Source organism: Sturnus vulgaris, chromosome 9, assembly GCF_052056855.1.
Source record: "Sturnus vulgaris isolate bStuVul1 chromosome 9, bStuVul1.hap1, whole genome shotgun sequence".
NCBI classification, from domain to species: domain Eukaryota; kingdom Metazoa; phylum Chordata; class Aves; order Passeriformes; family Sturnidae; genus Sturnus; species Sturnus vulgaris.
In genome coordinates this window covers 19,583,725-19,609,221 of record NC_142251.1, presented here as the reverse complement: position 1 = coordinate 19,609,221, position 25,497 = coordinate 19,583,725, and the positions used below count along the sequence as shown (strand labels likewise).

Here is a 25,497-nt window from a genome sequence, read left to right as displayed (position 1 = left end):
ATTGTAGAGATTCTTCTAGTGGCATTTCAGCCACACGGCATATGCTGACAAGAAAGTTATAGTTCAAAATTAATTTTGTATTTTACATGATCCTGTGACATTACACATTATGTCCTCACAGAATGGACTTAATCCCAGCATGTACTAAAATCAAGGAATTCTTTCACTGACTTCTGTGGAAACCACCACAATAGTACAAAACTGCTAGTAATGTGATAGCAGAATCATTTAAAAAATCAGTTTATTAATGTTTAGAAGTCAATAAAGCTATGTGCAAATTGAACAACAGAAGTCAGAAACATTTTAAATACTATTTTTTAAACCAGAAAAAAAAATCCCATCAGTTTAATTGCACTGGAAATTTTACTACAAAGGCAATACATTTTCTTTACAAAATACCAGTCCTAGGAGTGCTGATGACTGTAGATAAGTCCATTGTTCTCAGCTATCCCAGACATACCACATTTGTTATAGTAATACTCTAGGCGCACGAAGACTCCTGTATCTTATTTACATTGTACACATTCAACCCCATTAGCACAGGTTAGAAAAATAGAGAAGTAAAAACGATGCTGTAAAACAAATACATTCAATTTAACGACAGGTACTTCTTCCATGATAAAATACAGACATCTTTGCTGAAATTATAAACATTAATAAAATGTGCCAAAATGTATTGCATTTTGTTATGGAAGTGCATTTATCTAGTCATTTCACTTCAACGTTCTCTTTATTTTTTCTGAAACCCAACGTACTCTTTTCCAACTGATCTTTACTTTTGGAAAGACTGTGAACCTGACACTGAAATACCCCTTCTGTTTTTAGCTCTTCTTACTTAGGCAAAAATCTCACAGTTGTCAATAGTATTTTTTACTATTTTGTAGACTTTCAAGTCATCTTGAAGAGAAATGATGTTTAGTTCTTCCTTGCATGTTTCATGACAATGCAGTTTATTTAATGCTATAGAATAAAAAGGCAATCAAAATATGGGGCCAAATGCCGTTCTGAGCTACTCCATTAAATCTGATGCAGCCAATGGAATTGTACAGGCGAAAGAAACTGCAGAATCTAGCTCATGGTCTTCAATTGTAATATGGACTGACAGCAAAAATTCACAGCTATGATCTTGCTAAGTAAAACCCCAAGAGCTTTGGACTGTGCAAATAAAATCTTATGACTTAACTAAAAGCTCTGCAAAATTATGCCAATTATGGTTGTATGTGGTCTAAGTTATATTTGTGTGATCTCTTTCCATGTTATGTGCTAAACAAACACACTTCTTACCAATGATACCAGAACCACCACTAAATTCAGTACAGAAAGATCTTTGTGTCAGTGGTTTGCTGTGAAGAGAAAAAACTTCACATTCTTCTCACAGGGAAAAAAACCAAGATTCATTCTCCCTTTCTCTCCTCCCCCTTTCTCTTTCTCTCACACACACCAGGCATCATTTCACCAAGGCATCAGTCTTTCAGAGTTACTAAGGAGATTTCAGGATATGAATGCGCCTGACAATCCTGAGCTGCCTCAGTGCAAAGACAAAACATGCTCCAGGGAGAAAGATTTTCAAGCCAGAACAGTCTGTCCCATTTCTTGAACTCCAGCCTCGCAAATGCACCGTTTGCATCATTAGAACTAATGCTACTTGCTCACTCAGCCCAACGCTGCTGCTGTGAGCAGGAGGCGTCCCAGCTCCCTGATTTCAGAGGAAGACTCTGAAATACACCCCCATGGTTACTCCTAAGAAGATGAGGTAACATTGCCCGAAGACATGATGGTTTCAGGATGGTCACCGTCCTCCTTCTGTGGGTGTGAGGAGTTGTCAGACTTACTCCGGCTGAACTCCATACCCCCAATGATTGGCCTTTTGAATTTGGTCCCAGAATCTGCTGGGGGACATTTGCAGCAGCACAAAATCTTGATGAAAGCCCTCCGCATCTCTTTGTTTGTCAAGGTGTAGATGATAGGGTTCGTGGCTGAATTGAGCACAGCCAGTACTAAGAAATACTCTGCTTTATAGAGGATTGGGCAGGCCTTCACTTTGCACCCCACATCCAGTAAAAGCAGGATGAACAGAGGAGCCCAGCAGGCAATGAAGACACTCAGGACTATGATCACTGTCTTGAGCAAGGCTAGTGACTTTTCTGAGCTCCTGGTAGCTTTGGTAATGTTTTTCCGAAATGTCAGCCTACGGCTCCTAGTCCTCACCATGGAGTAGATCCTGCAGTAGAGGACCACAATAGATAACAAAAGGCCAGTGAAAACAGTTGTGCAAAAGAGAATATAGTGCTTGTGGTAGAGAGGCAGCACGGTGGAGCAGTTGGACAAGAGGTTCTTGCAGTTCCAGCCCATGATGGGGAGTCCCCCGAGGATCGCGGAGATGACCCAGCACGCACTGATCAGCAAGAAGGAGCGGAAGCTGTTGCTGCCATTGTGGAGTTTCATCTTCAGCATGGTGATGTATCTCTCAATGGCAATGGCCAACAAGCTGAACACAGAAGCTGACAAGGCAACAAACATGCTGCCTTCTCTTACAAACCACTGGTTGGGTGTCAGGCTGTAGGTTTTGTGTCCAGATAGCAGGAGGTTGGCAGTGTAAGCTACACCAGCCAGCAAGTCTGAAAGAGCCAAGTTCCCAATGAAATAGTACATGGGTCTGTGAAACTTCTTGGTTTTCCAGATGGTAAGCAAGACAAAAATGTTCTCTAAGATTATAAAGCAGCAAATGATGATAAAAACCACCGACGTCACTTTAATTCCAGTGTCCACACTCTCATTTAGCTTTCCCGTGTAATTATAATGCTCTTTGATGACATAGTTGACATCAGTGTTGGTGGGGTTGCTGGTGACCTTCTGTGGGGCAGTGGTGCCGGAGTTCATGGTGCCTGGCTGGGGACGGCTTCCCCAGCGGCCACCGGACGGTGACACTGACCGCAATCCCGGTGGCTGCCCCGCAGCTCCTTGGCCCCACAGCCTGCCCAGCACTGCTGCACAGCCTCACAAACTGCAGCCCTGAGAAACAAGAGGCACAAAACCCAGACTTAAAAGAAGGAAGACAAACAGTGTAGCAAATGCTAAAGGGTTTAAAATAATCTGCTGGTTTAACTGTGCATCAGAGTCATAAATGTATTCACACATGAATCAGTTTCATTCAGCTGGTAAAATACGTTTAAAAGGTGGTTAGGCATATTCAATAGGTAAAGCTAATAAGACAAAAAAAGTCCTGTCACGCAGAACTGAACAAGTTGGAGTCAGCAAGGACTGCATTACTGGACTTCTTCCAACACAAAAGATCTCAAAGCTCCCAGCAGTTAAGTTCTGGTCTTTTTTCTTCAGCGGGAAATGCAACAGCAGAGATTTAAAAAGGGAAAGGGCTTACTTGATTAGATTTAACTCCAAATGTATGAAAGTCTGCACAGAAATTACTTCAGAGGAGATCCGTATTCTCCTCCATTAATAAAGTCTGAATACACTTTTGAAGGGGGTAGTTATGCAACTTACTGATGCCATCTCAAACAGTGGCAAGTTTACTGATGTAAATATAAACAAGAGATCATCTCAGAGCTGTAAACAGGTAAGGGGTGCCCTTGCTAAATACAAGTAAGAACATGCTTTACAAAACCCACAGTAGTAAAAAGTTTAGAAAAGCAAGAAAAATATGTAATTAAGCTAGAGAGCAAGCCCATTCCATGGGTCTGAAACAAAGAATGTAAAAAAAACCCCTTGCATTTAAATAACTAGTATTGCAAGCTTTTGAAATGGGCAAAATTAAGGAATACGTATACAGAGAAAACTCCCTTTACATATAAAGATTTTGTAGTGGACATTTAAAAACAATTGAACCCATAATATCGCGCAAGGAAAGAAGAACAGGCAGATTTCTTAAATTACAGCCTAAGCGGGGAAAAGCAAGAGGTGCGAGACCAGTGGGTTCGGCTCCCTGCTCTATTCCCGGGATCCATCCCGCATCGCCCCCGGGCAAAAACTCCCATCTTCTGTCCCGCACAGCTTCGGGGCTCAGACTCGCAGCGTTCCTGCTGCGTCTCGGTCTCCAGCGCGCACGGCCGCCGTCCCGCACCCCCTCCGCCGGCTCGCAGCTGGGCACACCGGCGGCCAGGCACTCTCCTCCCCAGCCCTACTTTTTTGGGTCGTGGCCCCGAAGGTCGCGCCGAGCGGGGACCGCAGCGCCGGGAGTTCGGGCGTCCCCGCGGTGCGGGGGTTGCGCGGCCGCGGCTCCCCGAGCCTTACCTCGCTCAAGCGCGGCGCGGAGCCCAGACCGGCCCCGCACATCTTGCGTGCCGGCAGAGCAACTCCGGTGGGCGGGCTGGGGGGCTCGGTGGTTTTAATGTTTCTGCAGCTGCTGCTCTCCACCCCGACTCGCTGTCTCCTCCCTCCATGCCCAGCCCGTCACAGCCACCGCCGGCGGGACACCCCCGCCCGCCTCACCGGCCCTGCCCCACCCGCCGGTGCGCGAGCAGCCCGGGCGCTGCCGTGCCGGGCTCCTACAGACCCCGCGGGCGGTACGCGAAGACGTGAGGCGAAGAATCCCCCGCGGGACCCCCTCGCTCTACCGGCCGGGGGACGCGGGGAGGGGACGCCGCGGCTGGGCTTCAGCCGTCCGTGAGCGGGGAGCCGCCGCCTCCCGCCACCGGGCGCACCCGGCACGCCGGGGAATGGGGTGCTGGCACGACCCGGCCGGCTCCGAGCACGGCTCCTGCGCCTCGCGGTGTCCTGGAGGCAGCTGCCCGCCCGTCTTTCTTGCCCCCCGAGTAGGCTATGGCCAAAGGCAGCATTCTGTATGCTACCTCCGTTCTCCCTCTTAGAGGGCAGCGTAAGTCATGCTTAAGGAAACACCTGGAAGAAGCTCTCCCATTTTCTCACTCCACCAAGGTGTGTTTTTGCCGTGGCAGGCCCGGTGGCTGCCACCCGCACTCGCACTCGTGGCAGCAGAGTGACTCACCAGCGGCTCCCCCAAGGAGGCAGCAGCCCGATGGGGCGAGGATGGTGCCAGGCGGCGCTCTGCGGGGCAGAAGCCAGAACTGGCCCATGGGGGATAAACTCAGTTCCTGCCACCGCCATACAGCACCAGGTGTTGGTGTTTCCACGTGAAAAAACAAACAAACAAACAAACAACAAAAAACAAACAAACAAAACAAACAAACAAAAAACCACCCACAAACCAAACCAAAAAACCTCCGAGAGATGAAAAAAACCCAAAACTAACTTCTGCGTGTTCAGAGGATGCTGTAAAATACCTGTGTTTGAAAGTATGAAGGAAAGTTTTTTATGTATTTTTTTAGAAACAAAATTGGCAGTGGCAACTACTTAACTCTGTTACCACGGTATTATATAAGGACAGACACAGAAGTGAGTTTAGGTTTTACAAGTCCATCTCCCTTCAAACTTCTTTTAAAAGAAAACCCACCTTTGGTGTATGTGAAATGCCAGCTCTCATGGTATTCTACCGTTGCACTTACTGCAGAAATTTTCCTCTTCCTTCCTTGCTCTGTTCTTGTTAACTCCAAATTGAAATGTAGAAGAGTATCACAATAGGCCAAAGCTCAGTATATTGGGCTTTTCAGTTTAGAGCATCATGCCTTTCAATTAGCAGGAGCAGTTGTTATGGGGAAGCAGCTTTCCTCTGAAAGACACTAGGAGTATTCTACCCTCAGGAAGAGGGTCCCTCATTTATGCTAATAGTCATGCTTCAATTGCTCCACCCTCTCTCAGAATGACTCAGATAAATTACACTGACAAACAGACATTTACTCTTCCACCACAAAGCTAGAAACTTGAAAAGATATTTACCCTCCTGAGAGCCTGGAGGAAAATACAGCCGTTAAGTCACAACTGTCAGAAAAGGCACATGAGATAAATCATGCTTGAGGTTGACATATGTATCCCCTGCAACTGCCTGACGTATCCCAGATATTTCAAGCTTTCCCCCTTATTTATCTAATACATAGAAGATACTAAATAAAAGTGCATTCACTAGGCATCTTCCTCTAGGAAATAATTCTCACATAATTCTAAGTAAGAGGAACATATTAAAGGAACATGCTTTAATTAAAGGATAGAGTGACTCAGGGTTTCATTAGTCAGATGTGCAAGCTTTCATGTTCAGGCTATTGGTTACCAACTGAGAGGATACCAGCTCAGAGATGTGACATCCAACAAATTAATTGACAGAGGCTGTGTAAAATCACAGAACCATAAAATGGTTCGGGTTGGAATGGACCTTAAAGATCACCCAGTTCCTACGCCACTGCCATGGGCAGGGGCACCTTCTATTATGCCAGGAGATCAAAGCCCCATCCAACCTGGCCTTGAACACTTCCAGGGATGGGCACATCCACCCTTTCTTTGGGCAACTTGTTCCAGGGCCTCCCCACCCTCACAGCAAAGAAATTCTTACCAATATCTAAACTAAGCCCACTCTCCCACTCTTGTCCTCATACTACATGCTCTTGTAAAAAGTCCCTCTCCAGCTTTCCTGTAGGGCTCCCTTTAAATAAATTAAGTAACACAATAAAGTAACCCCAGAGCTTTCTCTTCTCCAGACTGAACAAACCCAACCCTCAGCCTTTCCTCACAAGAGGTGCTCCAGCCCTGTGATCATTATTTGCATCTTACATCTGGACCTGCTCTGACCATGTCTGGTCCATGTCTTTCCTGTGCTGAGGACCCCAGAGCTGGACACAGCACTGCAGGTGGGGTCTCACCAGAGCAGAGCAGAGGGGCAGAATCCCCTCCCTTGACCTGCTGCCCACACTGCTTATGATGCAGCCCAGGATACAATTGGTTTTCTGGCCTGCGAGCTCACATTGCAGGGTCGTGTCCAGCCTCTCATCCACCAGCACCTCCAAGTCCTTCATCTCTGCCTCTCTCAGCCTATAGGGATACAAGGAGTTGCCCCAGCCCAAGTGCAGCACTGGGCAAAATGCACAGGCAATTTCAGTTCCACTCCAAAAGGTGGTTATTTGTATCAAAAAAAAATCATTAAACTTAGACAAGCACACACATTGACAGCCTCCCTGACATCTAGGCAGTGAGGAAACTGAAATACAGCTTCACTCTTCACAGGCAAATGGAGCCAGATCAGCTGGATTTCCACTGAAGGCTATCTAAACCCTTCGAGAAGATAGGTTAACATGGCTCAACTGCACAGGTTCTAACCTGCTTACAAGGGTTGAAACACAAATGCAGGACTCAGGTTGGTCCAGCCAACTCTACTAAAACTGTAGTTGCTGGTAAGTGTTTAGCAAGGGGGTTCACACCAGGGTTATACTCCAGCCTCACCCAGAGAACAAGCCACCAACAGAATGAGAACTCTTTCTCAGTACCTCTCCAACTGTTTGGTCCACTTCCAATAAGGAAGCTTGCACTTCTACTACAGAAATCCAGTGTATATGTAGCTCCTTTGAGAATGGACTCTGGAATTGCCTATGGTCAGAATAAGGAGAAAGAACAGTACAATATTATTCATGCATTTCAGAAATAACCAGAATGCTGGTCTCAGTCAAATGCCAGCAGGAAGGCTGTCCACATCAGGACAGCAACTGACATATTACAGATGCCTCACCTGGCTAAACTGGTTAAAAAAATGTTCTGCAACATGTCAACTAGCATGAAAAGGCAGATGCATTTTTCACAGGGATCCTGAGTATGTATATGGTTTTAGGTAGTTTTCAGGATGAGCAGAAACTCACATTTTAGGGAATGTCATGAACAACAACAAAATAATACTGACTGTATGTGACAGCTGAAGTTCTTGTGGAATTTCCAGTGAGAGCTTCGTGTGGTGAGGATTGCAGAAATCTGGCTAGTCACAGAGCAATTTTCTTGCAGGAAAATGCTTTGATCTTGTCAGAAAATAAGCTGTAAGCTGGGGTCCACCCAATGCCTGCATATCAAAAGACTGGTGGCCTCTGACACCACCAGACCGAGCGCTCCCAGTGCAGCTGGACAACTCACAATTGCATCAGAGGAGTGTCTGAACACTATCCATCTTGAAAAGATAGTGACAATCCCTGCAAGAGAGATTAGCAAAGGATTTTTCTCCAGCACGTCATTCTTCTGCACTTTCAAAACTCTTTGTCCATATAAGTAAAAACTACTTTTATTCATTCTGATGCAATTTAGGTCACAAAGGGAGCCATTCCTCTCTGAAGGCAGTGAAATAGTACCAGAGTGCAGGTTTGGTCACCAAGAAAATATCAAGAATGGTCTGCAGAATCCCCCAAAATTCTCATGACTAGAACAAATATAAAAGTTGGATTCATTATTCTGCTGCAATCCCTAAACAAATATTCCATATTTTGAATCATTCATAAAGATTTACATATATTGTAACATTCTCTTATGTGCCTTCAAGTAATTGATCCTTTTCAAAATATGTAAGGAAAAAGATACATCTAACTAATTTGTTCAAATGGGTTTAAATGACACCTTAAATGAAGTACACGCAGGCAGAAGAAAATTATAATGTTGTGAGATAACTCAACCCGTACTGGGAGACTATACCAGAAAGTTCCAAGAGAGAAGAGAAGATGCTGAAAGTACTTCTGTAAGAAAGCTACAAAGAGTAAATTAAATTATTTTATTAATTTGTTATCATAAGAGTAAATAAAAACCATTTATATTGATTCTTGAGTATACTGAGTACCTAAGAGAACAATTCAGATTTATTGTTCAGTTTAAATTAATTAATGTTTCAGTTACATTACTTTTCCAGTTTAGAACAATCTCGTTTTAAATTATTCTTTCCACAAGGAATAGGTTAGATGAATTAATTTTCTGTTGATATTCACTGTGTTCAAAAATTCCATATCTTCTTTCCTCAGATTAGAATCAAAAACCTGGTTTGGAGAAAAAAAAAGTCACGAGAACATTGCAAAGACTAAAACACACATATTTATTCAGTATTAGTATTCTGTAACTTAGATGGTCTGGTTTTAAGTTCTTGATATTGATAAATAGTATTAATTAAACGGCTTTTTTTTTTTTTGTTTTAAAAGGCAATTGTAAAAAGGTTACTATATTCATTTTCGTAAGATTCATTTTGTCATTCATTCCTCTTGGGCACAGTGACTGAGATCTGCTACAATCCATCCCTGCAGTGCTCTTTTGAGCAGCACATCCCACAACTCTGGCCACACCTACAGTGCCCTACAGAGGGATAAAAATTACTGGGAAACACAGTGCAGATACTCAATACCTTCTTTCAGGTGTGTAGATATCTTACTACAGGCTGCAAAAAGTTAAAAGTATAGGTACAGAAAAGGTCTCCTAACACAGCAACACAAAAAATTATCAGAAGGCTGGCTTATCTGTTATTTTTACCCAATGCACAATAGTGAGAGGTGAGCTTCAAAGCTTTGGAAGGGGTGTGGCAATGTGGAAAGAGTTAACTGCCTTGGATTCAATCAGTAGCAGCAGGAGCTACACCTACACCACCTTTGCCCCCATTTTCAAAAGCATATGTTAACCACAGAGGTGTGAATATTACGCAGTCGGCTTGGCCTAGTAGATTTGCGAACTTACCAGTCTTACAGTTTATTTTCTACACATGCTACTCAGAAAATAATGCCTTGGAAGTCATGTTGGGGGGACTGGTGTAATAGAAACACTTCTGCAACCTGATTTTAAAAAATTCCTGAATACTCACTTTAAAAACCCATTTTCATTATTTTCCAATGAAACATTCGCAGGTGCCTTCATCTCCAGTAATGCAAGAGATGAAAACCACAAAGAAGCAAGAAAAATAGGGGAGGGAGCTACTCAAAGTCAGGCAGGAAGCTCCTTGGCTACACAGAAAATGGCCTCACCCTTTCCACTGACTTTTAGTTTATATTTTTCTTTTCCTTATTTGTTTCAAGAGTTTCCTTCCATTAGGAGTCACAGAGCTCCCACAGAGGCAGTTGACTGCATTTAGGTAGATAGCACTGATAAATTGCACCTTACTTTAAGTAATGGTTTATCTCAACTGAAAAGGAGTGTCCCAATCAGGCACTACCATAAATGACATAATGATAGGGAAGAAAAAGTGCCTTCAGTTTTCTGGTGTATATCCCTGATCCTATGGGCAAGATGATGGGTTACAACAGATGAAGTGGATGCATTGATGTATCTTAAAAAGGATCACTGTAGAAAGGTGAACAAATTTTCTCTCTAGGGAAGTTTGTTTTACAGAAATAAGAACAAGAGGAAGAATTTCAACCCTGGGGAAGAATATGCATATAATTCCGAGAATTCGCTTGAGGGATAAATTCTGAGTTTAAAACAAAGCAAAATCTTAAAAAATGAGCACCTCTAGGCTAACTGACCAAAGAAGAAATAAACAACAGAAATAAACTTTCAGGTTTGGACATCCAGCACTTTTATACCCTTTTGCTCTTCTGTGTTCTGCATCTTTTACCATAAATCACTCCTGCCTGCTACTCCTAAATCTCATTAGTGTTCACCTGTCAATTTCTTACTAGCCGTCTTATTTCTTTGATCAGTTTTGGGAGTACTTAAAAAGGTTCTTTTAGATGAGGTGATGTGGACTTATTCTTTAGCAGCCTTTGCTTAAGAAGAAAATTATTACTGCCAGGGTAATGCCAATGTAGTTGTAGATAGAAGCATAAAATATGAATCCGTCAATTCTGTTTTTCCTTCTGCGACCTCACCAAAAGTAAAAGAGAACTTGCTCAACGATTCTAAATTTAAAAACATGATACAAAACTTGTGAATATCACAGTCAGAGGAAGAGGCTTCAGTGATCTATCCCAAGGCCACAGGACATAAGAGTTTCAGACTCTTGGGCAATTATAGCAGGAAACAATGGCTATTAGCGAGGCACAATGTGCAAAACTGCTCATCACACCTCGGAGAAAGATAGCGTGGGTCAGCTGAGTCCCAGCACTTAAAAACTTGTATCGTCTCAAATTACACCTCACTTAGTACATAGCTAAAATTAAACTTCTCTGTCGTTCTAAAGGCGCTAATTGGCAGCAATGGAAATGCCAAGAAAGATTACAAAATAATAATGAAAACACCCCCACCACAGAAAAAAGTCCCGAATCAACAACAATGCAGCTGAATGTAATTAGAAAAGTATAAGATTAAAACTGCAACTTGCCACAGCTACTCCATAAGAAGAATGCTTTTTGAGTAATACTATTTCTGATTATTCCTCTCAGTACTCACTGAACTGTTTACATACCAGGACCTAGACTGAGAAAACAGTGGCTTGCCTTCCTCACAAAAGCAGGTGCAGACACCAAAAACATTGTAAAATCTCTTTGACAGAAGGAACATTGAAATATATTAATGAATTCAAAGCCATTCTCACAGTAGCCTAAGGTCACCTATGTGGGGCATTAGCAAGAAAATCTGGTTTAATTACAGTTAGCTCAAAACAGGGAGGTGATCAGCCAGAATCAAGTGAAAAAACCCAAAAGTGTTCTAACAAGCATGGAGCTCTAACCATGTAGTCAGTCCTAACTGATCCTGTTCTGGTAATACTGGAGCTAGAATTTGCTAACCTACATAAAGATTTGGTTCCTTTGACACATCATTTATGTTGGAAACAGTATGTTGATGTGATGTCTGTTCCTTTACAGAGAACTAGAGGTGAAACTCCAACTTGTGTTTTGTAAATTCTTATAAGGTCATCACTCCCAAAAGCCATATTTAGGGAATATCAGGCACATGACTCACTTCTACCTTGTTTTATTAATTCAGATACACTGAGAAGCAAGGAGTCCTTCAACAGCACAGTTTAATTTTTTTTTTCATATTGCTAAGACATTGTTCTAGAAAGTAACTTTTCAAATGCAGTATTAGCTGATAGCCACTGGTAGAAAGGTTTATTTCTGGACAATCTTTCTAACTTTCACTTAGTCACTGCCACAGTTTTATGCAAAAGCTAAAAAAACACCCGGAAAAACTACATTTGCTTTATAAATGAGCCTTACTGTTTGGAAATATTGAACCTCTCATCAGAACAGCTGAGCCAGGTACAGAGCTGTTCTTAGACACCTGGAGTGGCATTCCCAGGTACTGTAGCCCCCCAGACTGCAGGTCATGCTTGAAACTAGAAAATAACCTTGCTCTGGAGATTGTGTATATTTCTCAGAATACCACATTGTGCAGGTATTAGTGAACAGAATTTCATACAATATCTTGTTTTTCACAGAAATTATTCTAGAGGCAAATCTAGACAAATTGTTTTGGACAGGTTTACCAGAAAAAACTAGACAATAACTCTGAGCAGCTGTTAACCAAAAGGTAAATTGGTCTGGATTCTAGCCAAGCTGTATAGCAGCTCTACACTTGGAGGACAAACAATGCAGGCTAGAATATGTGACTGCTGTAAGCCACTTCTTGATAAAAAGCTAAGGAGCTTTGTTTCACAATATGACTAAAGCAGAACAGCACTGGGAAAACCGCCTCAGGAAGTCCACACACAATATAAATCATAATCAGATTTTCCATACCTTTCTAGACACAGGAACTCCTAAAATATCAAACCAATGTGACTACAAGTTGAATAGTAAGGCAATAGATTCTGCAGGCATATTTCTCAAAACAGATCTGAGCTACATATATCCAATTCATCTCCCTATAGAGATACCTATCCTATAAGAAAATCCGAGGAACAGTATAGTCTCTTAAAAGGTTTTCCTGAAAAAACCTAAAAGGAAAGCTAAACTAATTCTCACAAAAAGCTACAAAACCTCACCCCAATTTCCAGTAAGTAATAACAAAGATGCCTTTCTGGCTCTTGGTGCTTGCTGCTCACCTTTCAGCTCCTGTAGTTTATTTTTATCTGGACTTGTCTGGAAAGATTTCTGCTCTGGTTTATCTACAGGCTAGTAACTAATATGCATAGATCTCTCTAAGTCAATGCCACAGTAATGTTGGTGATATGTATAAAACTTTTCTGGTGATGCTCAGATTTTGTGTATTACCATGAGATTATACTTTTATTGGATATTTGCAGTATATTGTACAACATAAGTACTGTTATGATAATGGCATTAACATTTTTTTCATCCAGCTTTTTACTCTTCATATATTGTATCTCTCTAACAAAGTACTTGAAAAATTATTTCATACCCAACACCTATATTGCACACTAACAGGTAGCACTTTTGTCCTACATTTTTCAAGGAGTATTTCCTCATTTGAATTAAACAGCCTGATGCAGGGTCTCATGGTATAAATGGGAGTCTTTGCATGGACTTCATTAAACTGAGGAACAGCATTTGAAATGGAAATATAAAATCTCTTTGAGTGTTGTACAAAAGTGCTACCCTCAAAAATATCTTTTGTCTGTTGCCAATGTTAAGGATTTCAAATCAGTGATCATTATCAGCAGGCATCACTACCTTGATTAGATTCTTACTGTAATCTCTGAATTGAAATTACATTGTGTGACTCACTGATCCCTGAGAAAGCAGAAAAAGCTCAAACCTTGATTCACACAATAAAACTTGGATCCCAGGAAACGTGTCTCCCATCATGCATTCCATTCAGAATTTCAACATCGTCTTCTGCTATTGTAAAATCAAACACCTGTGGGAAAGGATATAGAGTTAACATCATGAACACAGAGAGAATCAACAACCTGATACACTTTCTAGTATTTAACTGACTACAATTCATTTAAAGGTGAGGCCCAATTTTTATATAGTTTTCCTTCGGAAAATTCTTCTTATATTTTGTCACAGCTGACAGGCTTCATTGGGTGACTCATTTTTATTTGCTGTAATATTTATTTTTATTTGCTGTAATATGACTATATTAAGATGGTTTTGTAGCACTCTGGCCTCAGGCAAGGATCTAAGACTAAAGTAGTATTGAAGCTGTATTGACAGCACTCTATTGTCACTGCCAGAGGTAGGTATAGGAATACCCTGATAGCAATCTCTTTGGAAGAAGGAGCTCAGAATTTCACTTACATCCCAATGTTCAGTTTAGAGTGTTGCAGTTCTCTTTCTCAGAACTTTAAACAAAGAGAATTTTTAGAAGGTATCAGGACATTCACAAAGCTAACAAACCAAAGGCTGCTCTGTCTTTTCTATGACTCTACCTTGACAAAACTCTCGCAAATCAGCTAAATACAGAAACAGTGCTACAGTGCCTCAGTACTAACTCAAACTTGAAAACAATCACCTGTCTTCAGAGACAGGTTCTTACAGCCACTGTCTTCTCCTGTGGCCACACCTGCAATGTGAACGATGGTGTCCTTTCTTAGCAGGTGTCCTATTGAGACATTATGGAGAAATTGCTTCTGTTCTCTTTGAAAGAGCTCCTCTGTGCTCAATAAAAAGGTTCTGTGGAGCCTGAACTGTAGCCAAATGAGCTCCTCCCATCCTGCATTATCCAGCAACCACTGTTTTCTGGAATGATCTTTAGTCAAATTTCAGTGCAGTCTCTCAAGCCTTTTAAGCTTAAACCAGGGATCAGTCACAGAACTAGAAACCCTACGTATTATACACTGAGGGTTCAATGGGGACCAACTTGACCATAAGTGGTAGAGACTCAGGCCTACACAGAAACATGAGGGAAGAAAAAGAAGGCAGATGTGATAAACAACTCTCAATGACTATGCCAGTTCCTTCCTCTCTCCATCTTAAGTGTTTTAAGTTTGGATGTAGCATGTTCCCTCAGTTGTGTGAAAGGAATTGTTGGTGCCATAGAGTAAACTCTGTAAAAAGTGAAATTAGTCTGGATTTAAAATATTATCAGGGAAAATAAAAGTATAAGGAAGGATTTTTAAACTGTTTTTTTTTTCTCTGATCTGGTTCCCAATACAGTATCACAAGCAACTGTGCTTGTGCCACAGAAGGCAGCGTGTATGTCAGAATAAACAGTCATGGCAGGAGCTGTATAAACAGGCATGGCCACCAGCAGAAATCCTCATTACATGTATATTGATTCACACCTCCACACACACACAGAGAAAGATAAAAATGGCAGACAGAAGTTTCCTGTCTTCTTGCAAAGTTTCTTCCAGATTTGCCATAGCAGTTCATATCCCTGTGATATTTTTGGAAATAAGTTGTGGTTTGCCTACCCTGAAGAAAGAACACTTTCAGATTAGAGAAACAGAGAGACAAAGCAAGTAATAAATTGAAACTATTTGGTATGAAAAGGAAATTTGAAAAAGGCACAGGGGAATCACACTGCCAATTCTCATTCATTCCCAATTTCTTTGTCCAGACACTTCATGCTGGGACCTTTTCTGCACATTGAGTAGAAGAAGGTAGGGGAAGAGTCAGCTCTGGCAAAACGTGATTTCCTTGGAAGGTCTTCATGTTGGAGCTATTCCCAAGTGAGTTTTAAAGCTTTCATAAACTGTTATGCATAGCATCCAAACTCCTTCCATTTGACCTCTGTGCCTATCCCAAAAAGAACATAACCATAACCAGATTAGGATGTTCTACAACCAGACAAGTAATAAATAGAACTATTAATTACAAAAATTAACTATAAAAGGTCTTCTAGGATTTTTATTTATACACAGTGATTAGCTCTACAGGTCTTTTCTGATATTTGTAAGTTACATTTTATTCTTACATCATGGTCATTTCATGGTACCATCATTTGCCAATTTTGACTGAGTTGTCCCAGTATAAAACTGGGAAGGAAAATGGGAAGGCAAATCAAAATATTAAAAGCTCTCACTTGGATGTTAGTCAGACTTGAGTACATAACCAAATCTTACCTTGCAGTTTTCCTCTATCCTTTCTGCCTTTGTTGACTTTGGAATAGTGACAATCCCATTCTGAAAAGAATTATGCTTCTCATCACTAAAATATACAGATTTTAAGAAAATTATCTGTCTTCAAACCATTACAAGAAATCACTCGCATCGTCTGAGATTTTAGTTTCATTTTCTGAGGAACACTGACATTTTTCTATGCCATTTGCAACTGCAGTTATATATCATGTGTTAATTTCCAACACATTACATGGTCTATATCAACTCAATACATTATTTCACTGCTTAGTACTTTGTATCGAATGACAGAGATGGAATGATGAGGGATACTGCTTGTAACATTGACTTTGGAAACATCTCTTATTGGTGGCTTTTATTCTCTACAACCAGATTATTTTAAAAAACTAATATTTCAAATACTGGCATGATTTGTGTACTATATTCTAAACTTCTAGTACAGCCATCAGTTCATACAGTATCAACATACTGAAAGCAGAAATATCTTCTGTATAAATTCTGGTTTGATGCACAAACCCCAGACTATCTGCCTTTTTTTTCCCTGAGAAAGGAGATACATTTTTATTGCCACCCTCCATTACCTGTATGCTCCAGCGTATGCAAATCTGTGCTGGAGTTCTGCCATACTTCTTTGCCAGCTGAATGACAGTAGGATGACTGAGTGCTTCACCTTTGGCTAAAGGACAGTAGCCTTCAAAAACAATATCTCTGCTCCTACAATAATCAACCAGCTCCTGAGGTCTTTGGAAAGGGTGGTATTCAACCTTAGATAAATAGAAATAAACTTTTAATAAAAACCTTGAAAATACATTTTATAGAAAACATCAATGGAAATGAAAATAATTTTTCTCTTGTTTTAAAAATAGAACGTGAGTGAAGTCATTGCTTCTGGACAGTAGATACAAGGTATTAGTTTTAGAAGATAAATGAAGGCTATTAATTAATATTACATATTTTACCAGTAATTGGCACAAAAGTTAACTGTGTTTTATGTTTCCCTCAGAAGCAAGGTGCAGTTGTCTGCCTGACCGGCAGCTGGACATTCACTATTGCTCTGTTTTAAAGAAATATACACAAATGCACAGTGGAAGTCAGCATCAGGTCATTTTTATTGGTATTTTGAGACTACTTCCTCTTCCCAAAATCTATGTCCTTTCCTGTTTCTTTACTAATGATTCTTTCTAATGATCTTTGAGTTGCCCAGGCAAGGGGAGGGGGCTGAGCAAGGGCTGGGTTTGCAAGCAACCAACCAGAACAACTTCTGTTGTGGTGAGCAAATTCTGCTTAGGGTGAGGACGTGACCTTGGAAGCAAAGACTGTTGGCATGGATTGCACATGGCAAATCTTGTATTCTGTGTGTGGTGTCACCATCAGCTTGTGCAGGGAAGCAGTCATGCTGTGGAATGACGTGTGAAGGAGACCCTTTGTAGGAAGGAAGATTACAAATTGCCAAGAACCAGTTAAAAGAGGAAAAGTAATAAGCTACAAAGACGCAGTTGTTGGGAGCAAAAGGAAAAAGAAGTTATTGGACAGTAATGATCTCAGAGGAGAGACATATGCTGGTATGTAGCTAAAACCAGAAAAGAAACTCTATAATATTAAATAAGTTATTTAAATAAGTATTTCACAGTCTATTCATTTTAAGAAGCATACATTACTCTGCATTTAAATGAAAGTGGGTAGTGTTTTCTTCTACAAAATACAAAATCATGTGATGTATTTTTGTGACTGGTCATCAGCATTGTTCCAGGGATTGAACTCTTACGCATTTTGAAGAAAAATACTCTTCTGAGCAATTACCTCAATACGTGGAATCTGGAAAATTTCTTCTGACACAAAGAGGACAAATGAACATTTCCTGTTTCTCATCTTTAGTACATGTTGTCTTTTCAGACAACAATAGTCAGGAACAATAGGCTGGCAGTCATTCAACATGAGCTAAGAAAAAACTGTGCCCCTGGAAGGCTGGGCTGAGTCAGCCTAAAGCTGCTATGATCTAAATTACTAGGTGGACTCGGGAACAAGGTTCAAGCTGCAGACATCCATGTCTTCAACCTTTGATGTTTCTTGACCTTTGAGTACCCTTTGTATTTCATGTTTATATGTGTAAGAGCAGTGCTTAGGTCATACAGTTATTCACTTGTTTGCACCTGAGCTGGATACAAAATATTCTCATTGTATCTAAGCAAAACTACGAGGGAAAAAGCGAAAGAGCAAGCCAGGTGTATTACTGGATTATTAAAAGGGTAAAAAGAAATTTTATCAGATATTCTTTACAGTAAGTATAGCAAATAATGTAGTTCAGAAAATATTAAATAAAAAATGATGTATTTAGGACCAAATGCTTAAACATCTGCAGTGCCTCTACGGCATCATGTGACTTATTCAGCATTTATTACTAATTAAACTGCAAGTAGAATTTACCTGCTGGTCTAGTAAGATTCCAGGCAGCACAGTTCCAGGTTACACCACGAATGTTTAAATCAAGAGCAGTATGCTGAGATACGACCTGTCTGCTTCACAAGCAGAATACATAGCAGTAACTGCTTCCCACCTGAAAAGATCATACTTTGTGCCTTTCACTGAATCTAGAGACTCCCAAATTTTGTGAATCAAATTTTGACACATGCAGTTTTGTGCTCGTAGAAGCAAGTACTTTTCTTCTTAAATATATTACTAAAATAATCAAATGCATCTAATAAGCACTTTTGAATTTAATTTTTTTAACGAAAACATTCTGGAAGGTTCTAGCAGCGTCTGAATGCAAGGCACTAGGATCCTGAGCTACAAGAGGCATAAGGTGAGTAGTCATCATCTGCTTCCCCTCAAAATAACAGTTCTTGCTTCCTGTCTTGCCCCACCCTTGCTATTTTTGTCACCAGACTTTTCTCAGGCAAAGGCTGTCTGATGTGATGGCAGAGGAAGATCTTGATCCTTTCTGGCACTCTATCCTCATTGATTGGCGTGTAAAAACTGGCATCTGCTTAATAGAACAGTTTGCAGTTCCCATTACAGAACTTCACAGCTGCCACATGCCCAGCCACAGGGGACCTCCAACTAAAGCACTGGCTTTTTACAACACTCATAGCAAATGGGGAAAAGTTGAGCCTAAAAACAACCCTGACACATGGCCCTAGAAAGTCATACCTCAGATGATGGTGCACAGAGACCTTACTCTTTCCATCCTGCTGTGCTCCTTTTCATGTGAGAAAGTTTCTGCACCTCTGGAATTCAGTAATTTTCTCAATGCGAATGCTGCCTTACAATTTTTTCTCTATGAAACTGAAATACAAGCCTATGAATATTTTCTATATAGAAGAAGAGTTTAGGTGAGTTTATATACAAAGGAGTTGTTTTCTAATGTCTCATATGCATTTCTACCTTATACAAATTTACACAATAGAGCTCGATATTAATGGCAATATCAACAAGGTAACCAAGTTTTTTGAGGTCATTACACAATAATTCACACTTCTCCATGACTGGAAAAATATTGATGAACATTCTTACATGGAATTCATAGAGGAACAGTTTATATTTGGGTTCAGTGCATGACTTTAGTAAATAAAACATATATTTATTAAATACTTATAAAATATATTTTTCTCCTGTAATGAGTGACAAGGCTATGAGTCTTCAGAGAGACTTCAAAGATTTCTTTGAGCATAAATCCAAACTTCCTATTGCCAAGTCAATCACAAAACTCTGGCACACAAACCTGGAACTTCTAGGTTGTGATGCTAGAATAAAGTGCCAGCATTTTACAGTGTTTAGCAGTGCTTTTAATAGTATATTGAAATTTTTAAAGGAGCTTGCTTAACAATAAATTACTTAGCAATACCATATTCTTGAAAAGACAGGCCTTTCCTACTTCTTTAAAAGACATGACGGCACTGTTTTTTTCCCCAGGAACTGAAAAGAAAGGCAGTACTCAAAACTTGGTTTGTAAAATAAAAGTACTGCTTATTTCTCCTGCCTTCCTACTTTCTCCTCTTCACAGAAAAAAAAACAACTTTCAATTTTAACACCATAAGGGGGCTGTTGTAATTGTAAGAACACCCTGAATTCCAAAAGCGAAGTATTTTTCCTCCACTAAATATTGTTTCTCCAATATTTAGACTTTGTATACAATGTCTATTTGCAAATGTTTTATATTTAGTTACTACATTAAACCAGTATACAATTTTATGCATAAGTATAATGAAAAAACTGTATTATAAATTGTGTACGGTGAAATAAGAACTCAGTACAGCATTTCCAGCCCCAATTTGAATTTAGAAATTCCTTATTTATTTGATGGTGCTTAAGCAATCTTACCATCAGACTCAGTAACTCTCCAACACCAGACAAGAAACAGAATACATACTTTTTTGAGGATAAGCTGAAGTATGGTTTATAAAATTCCTTTAACTCTAAAAAGGTATAAATTAATGCTATAATAAAACTGTTTGAAGTGGAGCACTTGGCAATGGCATGGGTAATTCATTGTTGGTTTTTGCTTTCAATTCAGAACTGCTGTGTAGCACCTCAAAGAAATGACTAGCAGGGGTCCTCTCCTACCCCTCAGTATCACCACCACCTCAACTTTTTGTCTTCTCTTTTTTAACTTCAGAAAAAGAGTTTTGTCAAATAACACCAAGAAACAGCTGGTCTCCACGAATACCACTGAAAAAATAAGAGTGATAACATTTTGACACTCTGGGTAAAAGGAAATTTCAAAACAAAATCACTATTTTTTCCTTGCAGTGATTTAGTAGAACACTGAAAAGCTATTATTATTTAACAGGGAGTAACAATTAATTCCAAGCTCTAGTAAGTCTTTGTAGACAGGTACTTCTTGAACCTTGGTAAATTCACCAATTATTAAACAGTCATCAACCTGTCCACCATAACATATATTTCAATGGTTTATTTTGAATAACTGAAATTAAATATTTTATATAGTTTTATGCTAATTTAACATTAATTAATTGTCCTTTAGTAACCTTTAGTATAGTGGACAGCTAAAATCAGAGTTGTTTGGTTCTGACAGTCACAGTCTGAGCAACACTTTTATGGCTGTTAATGACATTAAACCATAAACAGCTGCCAGAAATCCTGACCACCTGTACAAAGGGGAAAAGTATGTGCCTGCACTCCATCCATTCCAGTTCCCACATCCATGTCAGCACACACACACTTTCTCTGGCAGGAGGAGGAAGGAATGGGAGCATGAACTTCCAGCACAGCTGTAGGCAGAAACCTGCAACAAGGGAACATTTGTCGAGTGTCCTGGCAGCCTGCCGGTACGTAGGTGGCCATCCTAGGTCTGCCTAGGGCAGCAAAAAAAATTCTGCCAGGGCTGTCACAGCACCTGTCTAAACCAGGAATTCACTGAATTTTTGTGAAATAGGAAATGAGGAGGGAGCAAGGGAAGGGCACTCTTACATGGGTATGTGATTAACTGAGGCTTTCTGTGCTGCTTACAGGAAGCACAAAAGGGTTTGAACACAGGCTTTCCAAAAACTGGTTCACTCTGAAGATGCTAAATGTTCTGTGATTCTTGAATTTTATTTCTAAACTGTTTTATCATCAAAAAACTATCACAGGGGCCATTCATTTGTGCCAGACACAAACAAGCAGCCTGGGAGAAACTGAGTGGGGAAAACATAAGGAAGGACTTCCCTGCTCTTCAGGTCATCTTTTTGAATAGTTTTTCAATACACAAATAGAAATGAAAAAAGAAACTGTATGACTAAGGAAATAGTTTGGGTGTAGCCTTTCATGCACAGGAGTAGGGAGGAGGTAGTTAACTAAAAACACCAATGTAAAAACCCAAACCCAGATACTTTAAATGCATGTAACCACTCACCTGATTAACATGTGGAGTAAGCACACAGTCCTCCTTTAGTTGCTCAAGATGGCTGATAAGAAAATTGCTTACGCCAATTGACTTACACAAACCTAAAGAAAAACAGAACAAGAAAAAGTTTTGGGACAATCCTAACTACTTGGGTGGATGATTGGAAAAATATCACTTTCAAGAGACAAAATTATTTTTCACATTATTTCTGTAGGAAAATACTGCAAAGAAACACAGAAAAACAGTACTGAAATCTAGTTTGACAGTATTATCTGAAAGTGTGGTTCTGCCACAGTCACATTAGGAAATCATTTTATAATCTAAACACACTGGAAACTCCCCAGTGAATAAAAACTCCAGGCTAAATTCTGGGAAAGGCTAATGTAGTATAAGCAAAGAACAATTGGACTCCACCAGAATGAAAAGAAGGAAATGGTGTTCCAAGCAGCTTGCCAAAACTAAAGGAAAGTGGAACATTTGCTGAAGACTAATAAGGTGTTTGCAATACAACCCAAGGACACGCAGCCCAAATGAACCATGTCACACTGCCTGTTTTCTATTAGATCATTACAAGACATTACGTAAAACTCAGTGTAAAATCTTCAATTTAATGACCAGTATCTAAGCAAGAACCATGAAGCTTAAAAACGTAGCTAGATTTCTCAGCTGCTGTTGACAAGCAAATGTAGTCAAATGGGACCTAGGTGATATGAAGGCTACCTTTTAAATAAACCTCAAGTGTGTATGCATGTGTACAAATTAAGAGCTGACAGGACTGAAATGAGATGTCTTCCTTCAAACCTCAGATATGATTAAGGCCAACTCCCAGTCCTGGCCTGCCACCACCCCTCAGCCCTGACTTGTCTGGGATAGTTTGGTCCTTCTGCCTTTTGCTAAGCACAGCTGGCAAGGAAGGCAGCTGGGGCTGGGCTAGGAGGGGTCTCCTTAGGCTGTGCACTCTGTGGATCACAGCTCAGACTCATTTCTTCAGTAGGTGAATTTTGTCTGGATTGACTTGAGCTGCATTTCAATTTGTAATGCTACAGATGGAAAGTCTGTGTGTGAGCACAGAAGCCTGATCACTGCTGTTAATCCAGTATTTATTTGAGCAAACCAAGTCTATAAAATGCACAGACATGTGTGTATCTATATACAGAAAAAAGAAATTACATTTTTCTAGTCCTCTATGAAATTCTGTAAGTGAAGTTACAGCTTATTGCTAATTTGTATAAGCAGACTGTTAAACTCCTAAAAAGAATAAAATCAACTTTCACATAAGCTAAAGCATAAACAGCAGCAAAAAACCCTGCACACATACTATCACTTTTTAATGTGGCTTCTTTCATGGAATACCAAAAGAAGAAAAAATATATTAACTACAACTAAAATGCCAGTTGTCATTCCCTAACAGAAATTATCATGGTTCAAAATGTATAACATAATTAGGTTAAAACCTGCACTATAGTGATTTACATAATTTATATGTAGTCTGCCAGAAGGAGCAAAAGCTGAGCTTTTGACAAACAACCCTGGAGTGTCAACACTAATAAATCATTATGTCACAGCAGTCAGAAAAACACGGTTTTAACACAATGGTGAACCAAAATATTATACACTATTGTTGAAAGCAAAGGAGTTACAAAAAAAAAATACTTTAGTGCCCTTGAAGAATAAAGCTTTCATTTCAGGTTGAAATAAAACAAAATTTAGTCATAGATATGAAAAGTGCATTTCCACAAAAAGCTTCCTTTTTTTTCCCCTACAGTATACACCAAGATGTTTTGCTTCTAGCATGTTTCTCACAGGAGACTTTGAAGTCTGTTCTTTAGTGTTAGATTTCCCATCAAGAAATTTCAGGTCAGTTATGTTTTGCATTAAAAGTCATCTGAGCCATTCCTACTAAAACAAGTATTTTAGCATTCATGTCTTCAGAGTGATGTCCCACAGAGAAAGCTTAATTCAAAACTACCAAGAAAGTAAACATCTTCCCAGAAAACAGAGAAATAATTAGAATTTCAATGTTTTTATAGAACCAGTATTTTCTAAAGGGAAATTTTTTTAAGGAACTTCTTTTTTAAGGGAATACACTTAAAATATTTCACTTTCATTAAATACACATACTTGGTTTGGGTGAAGTTAGAGCTCTTCATTTCAACTCCATTGCTTTGGAGATAGTTACAGTTTAATATATGACATTTAAAATGTTTTGACTTTAGCATTAAATTACAATATAAAACACAAAAAAAATAGTAAAACAATTGCACAATCTAACTGTATTTAAAAAATCTTATTTCAGTGCATGGTGGAAACATGAATTCAAAACACTGGAAAATGGAGCTTAGATTTAAACAATCAGTCAATGGATTCTACTCTAGAGAAATGCTTCCATTTGCCTGATGGAAGATTAACACAGTTGCTCTGCATTGTTTAAATGTTAGAAAGACTGCCTTTAAGAAGAAGATTATACAGAATTATTTCCACATTTACATCTTCTGGATTAATTCCTAAGAATGAAGACTTAAGATGGATAAGAAACAGAAGGTGTGCTTAGCTCCTGGGTCTTATCTGACAGACTGACACTTGTGACGATGTCTATCAAACAAGATCCATGAAATCATATCAACAGTAGAAATAAAAAACCTGCATAATGAGAAACTTGTGTAAAATGGTCGTGACTCATTGCCTTGAAACCACCTGGGAGATGCAGGAGACATATTTCCTTATATTTCCTCTCTCATGGAGCACCAACAGAGGTAAGTTCCCCAGAGCTCCTGCCATGGGTCTCAAAAACACCAGAATGCTCTTGAGAATGGGGGCAGGCTTCTGTTTTTTTCCAATTTAATACCTGTTTAGAATGCTTAAAAATCTCATTTCAGACAATTCAGACACAATACATGTTGTTACAACTGTTGTGATTGTAGGTGTCTTTTTAAAGTCCATACTTCTTTTTAACTTAACCATTTGAACTAGTCCTGAAGTTCAGGCTTCCTGAGACAAAAGTTCACAATATATTAGCTATAATCCCTCTAGAAAGTACTCTTAAATATACATTTTTACTGCCTTACTTACAAACTTACAGAGCTTTGACTCAGGGAGAGAAAGCATCCTCCTTATCTCTTTGAGGAAATGATTGGTCTAGCCCCTATGAAGCAGATCTTGAGAAATTGCCAGGTGCAATAAACAAAGAGTTTGCAATTCCCCATTAGCTCCCAAAGGCTCCTGTTATATCTTCTGAGGCTTTGTTCTATTCCTTGCGACTCCACAGGCTCAAAGAAAAAGCAGGAACACTGGTTCTTTTATGCATGCTAAAAACTGACTGACCACAATGCTGGAACAGAAAATTTCATCCAGCTTTGAAAGCCTATCATGAAACTCTGCAAGACACATCAGAAAACATATGGGAAAAATAACAGTTGATTATACTGGGGAAAAAAAGTAAGGATCTTTTTATTCTGCACAAAAAAATCTTGGCCCCCACCACACTGGTAATTTCACCACACTGTATTTCTCCCAGCTACTGTGAAGCACTACATCCTGTTAATGGACTGGTTTGCAATATAGTTGAGTATTAAGCTTAAAGTATTTTGCATTGCAGCTTAGAGAACGACTGGGTATTTTTATCTTTACTCTGTATAATACCAAATCATACAAAGTTTGATGGGCACTGTTAGTCTTGCAACAGAAAAGCATAAATATACTGTCTTGGCACCACAACACTGTTTCAGTACAATACTGAGCCTTATCTTTCTCCAGCACTACTACGGATTTTTATCAAACTTCTAAATACCCTCCGGAATATTAAATGCACAAAGTTCAGATCCAAAAGATTTTGTAAATTACAAAACTGGAAACCGGGTTTGTGGAGCCCACTTTCCTCCCCCTCCCTGCTGCTCTACATGAGTCAGAGCAAGGGAGAATTCCC

General features: G+C 39.7%; 2 protein-coding genes across 6 annotated transcripts in view; both read right to left on the bottom strand.

Annotated features, from left to right (window-relative positions):
- Positions 1–224: 224 nt before the first annotated feature.
- S1PR1 (sphingosine-1-phosphate receptor 1) lies at positions 225–6,768 on the bottom strand. Of its 2 annotated transcripts, none has more exons than XM_088170063.1 (2): positions 5,426–6,768; positions 225–3,012 (listed from the first exon to the last, which is right to left on the bottom strand). In XM_088170063.1, exon 2 carries the CDS (start codon positions 2,878–2,880, stop codon positions 1,741–1,743), a length of 1,140 nt encoding a protein of 379 aa, XP_088026189.1. In that variant the 5' UTR covers positions 2,881–3,012; positions 5,426–6,768; the 3' UTR covers positions 225–1,740. The 2 variants fall into 2 exon arrangements, with proteins under 2 accessions (XP_088026189.1, XP_014740632.1); XM_014885146.2 differs by lacking the exon at positions 5,426–6,768 and adding an exon at positions 4,249–4,382.
- A 1,817-nt stretch (positions 6,769–8,585) lies between these two features.
- LOC106858469 (putative oxidoreductase ZK1290.5) overlaps positions 8,586–25,497 on the bottom strand; it is a 44,352-nt gene continuing 27,440 nt past the window's right edge. For 3 of the 4 annotated variants that reach the window (XM_014885159.2, XM_088170066.1, XM_088170065.1), the window contains 5 exons: positions 21,585–21,676; positions 16,315–16,497; positions 15,719–15,778; positions 13,462–13,563; positions 8,586–8,858 (listed from right to left, as the gene is read on the bottom strand). In XM_014885159.2, coding sequence (XP_014740645.1) covers positions 13,468–13,563; positions 15,719–15,778; positions 16,315–16,497; positions 21,585–21,676 — 431 coding nt within the window. In that variant the 3' untranslated portion in view covers positions 8,586–8,858; positions 13,462–13,467. Of the gene's footprint in view, positions 8,859–13,461; positions 13,564–15,718; positions 15,804–16,314; positions 16,498–21,584; positions 21,677–25,497 lie in introns of those variants that run through there. The other variant, XR_015805441.1, reaches the window with a different exon arrangement.

Excerpts from the sequence above, each read along its gene's own strand:
- S1PR1 (XM_088170063.1), bottom strand. The coding sequence starts at position 2,880 with ATGAACTCCGGCACCACTGCCCCACAGAAGGTCACCAGCAACCCCACC.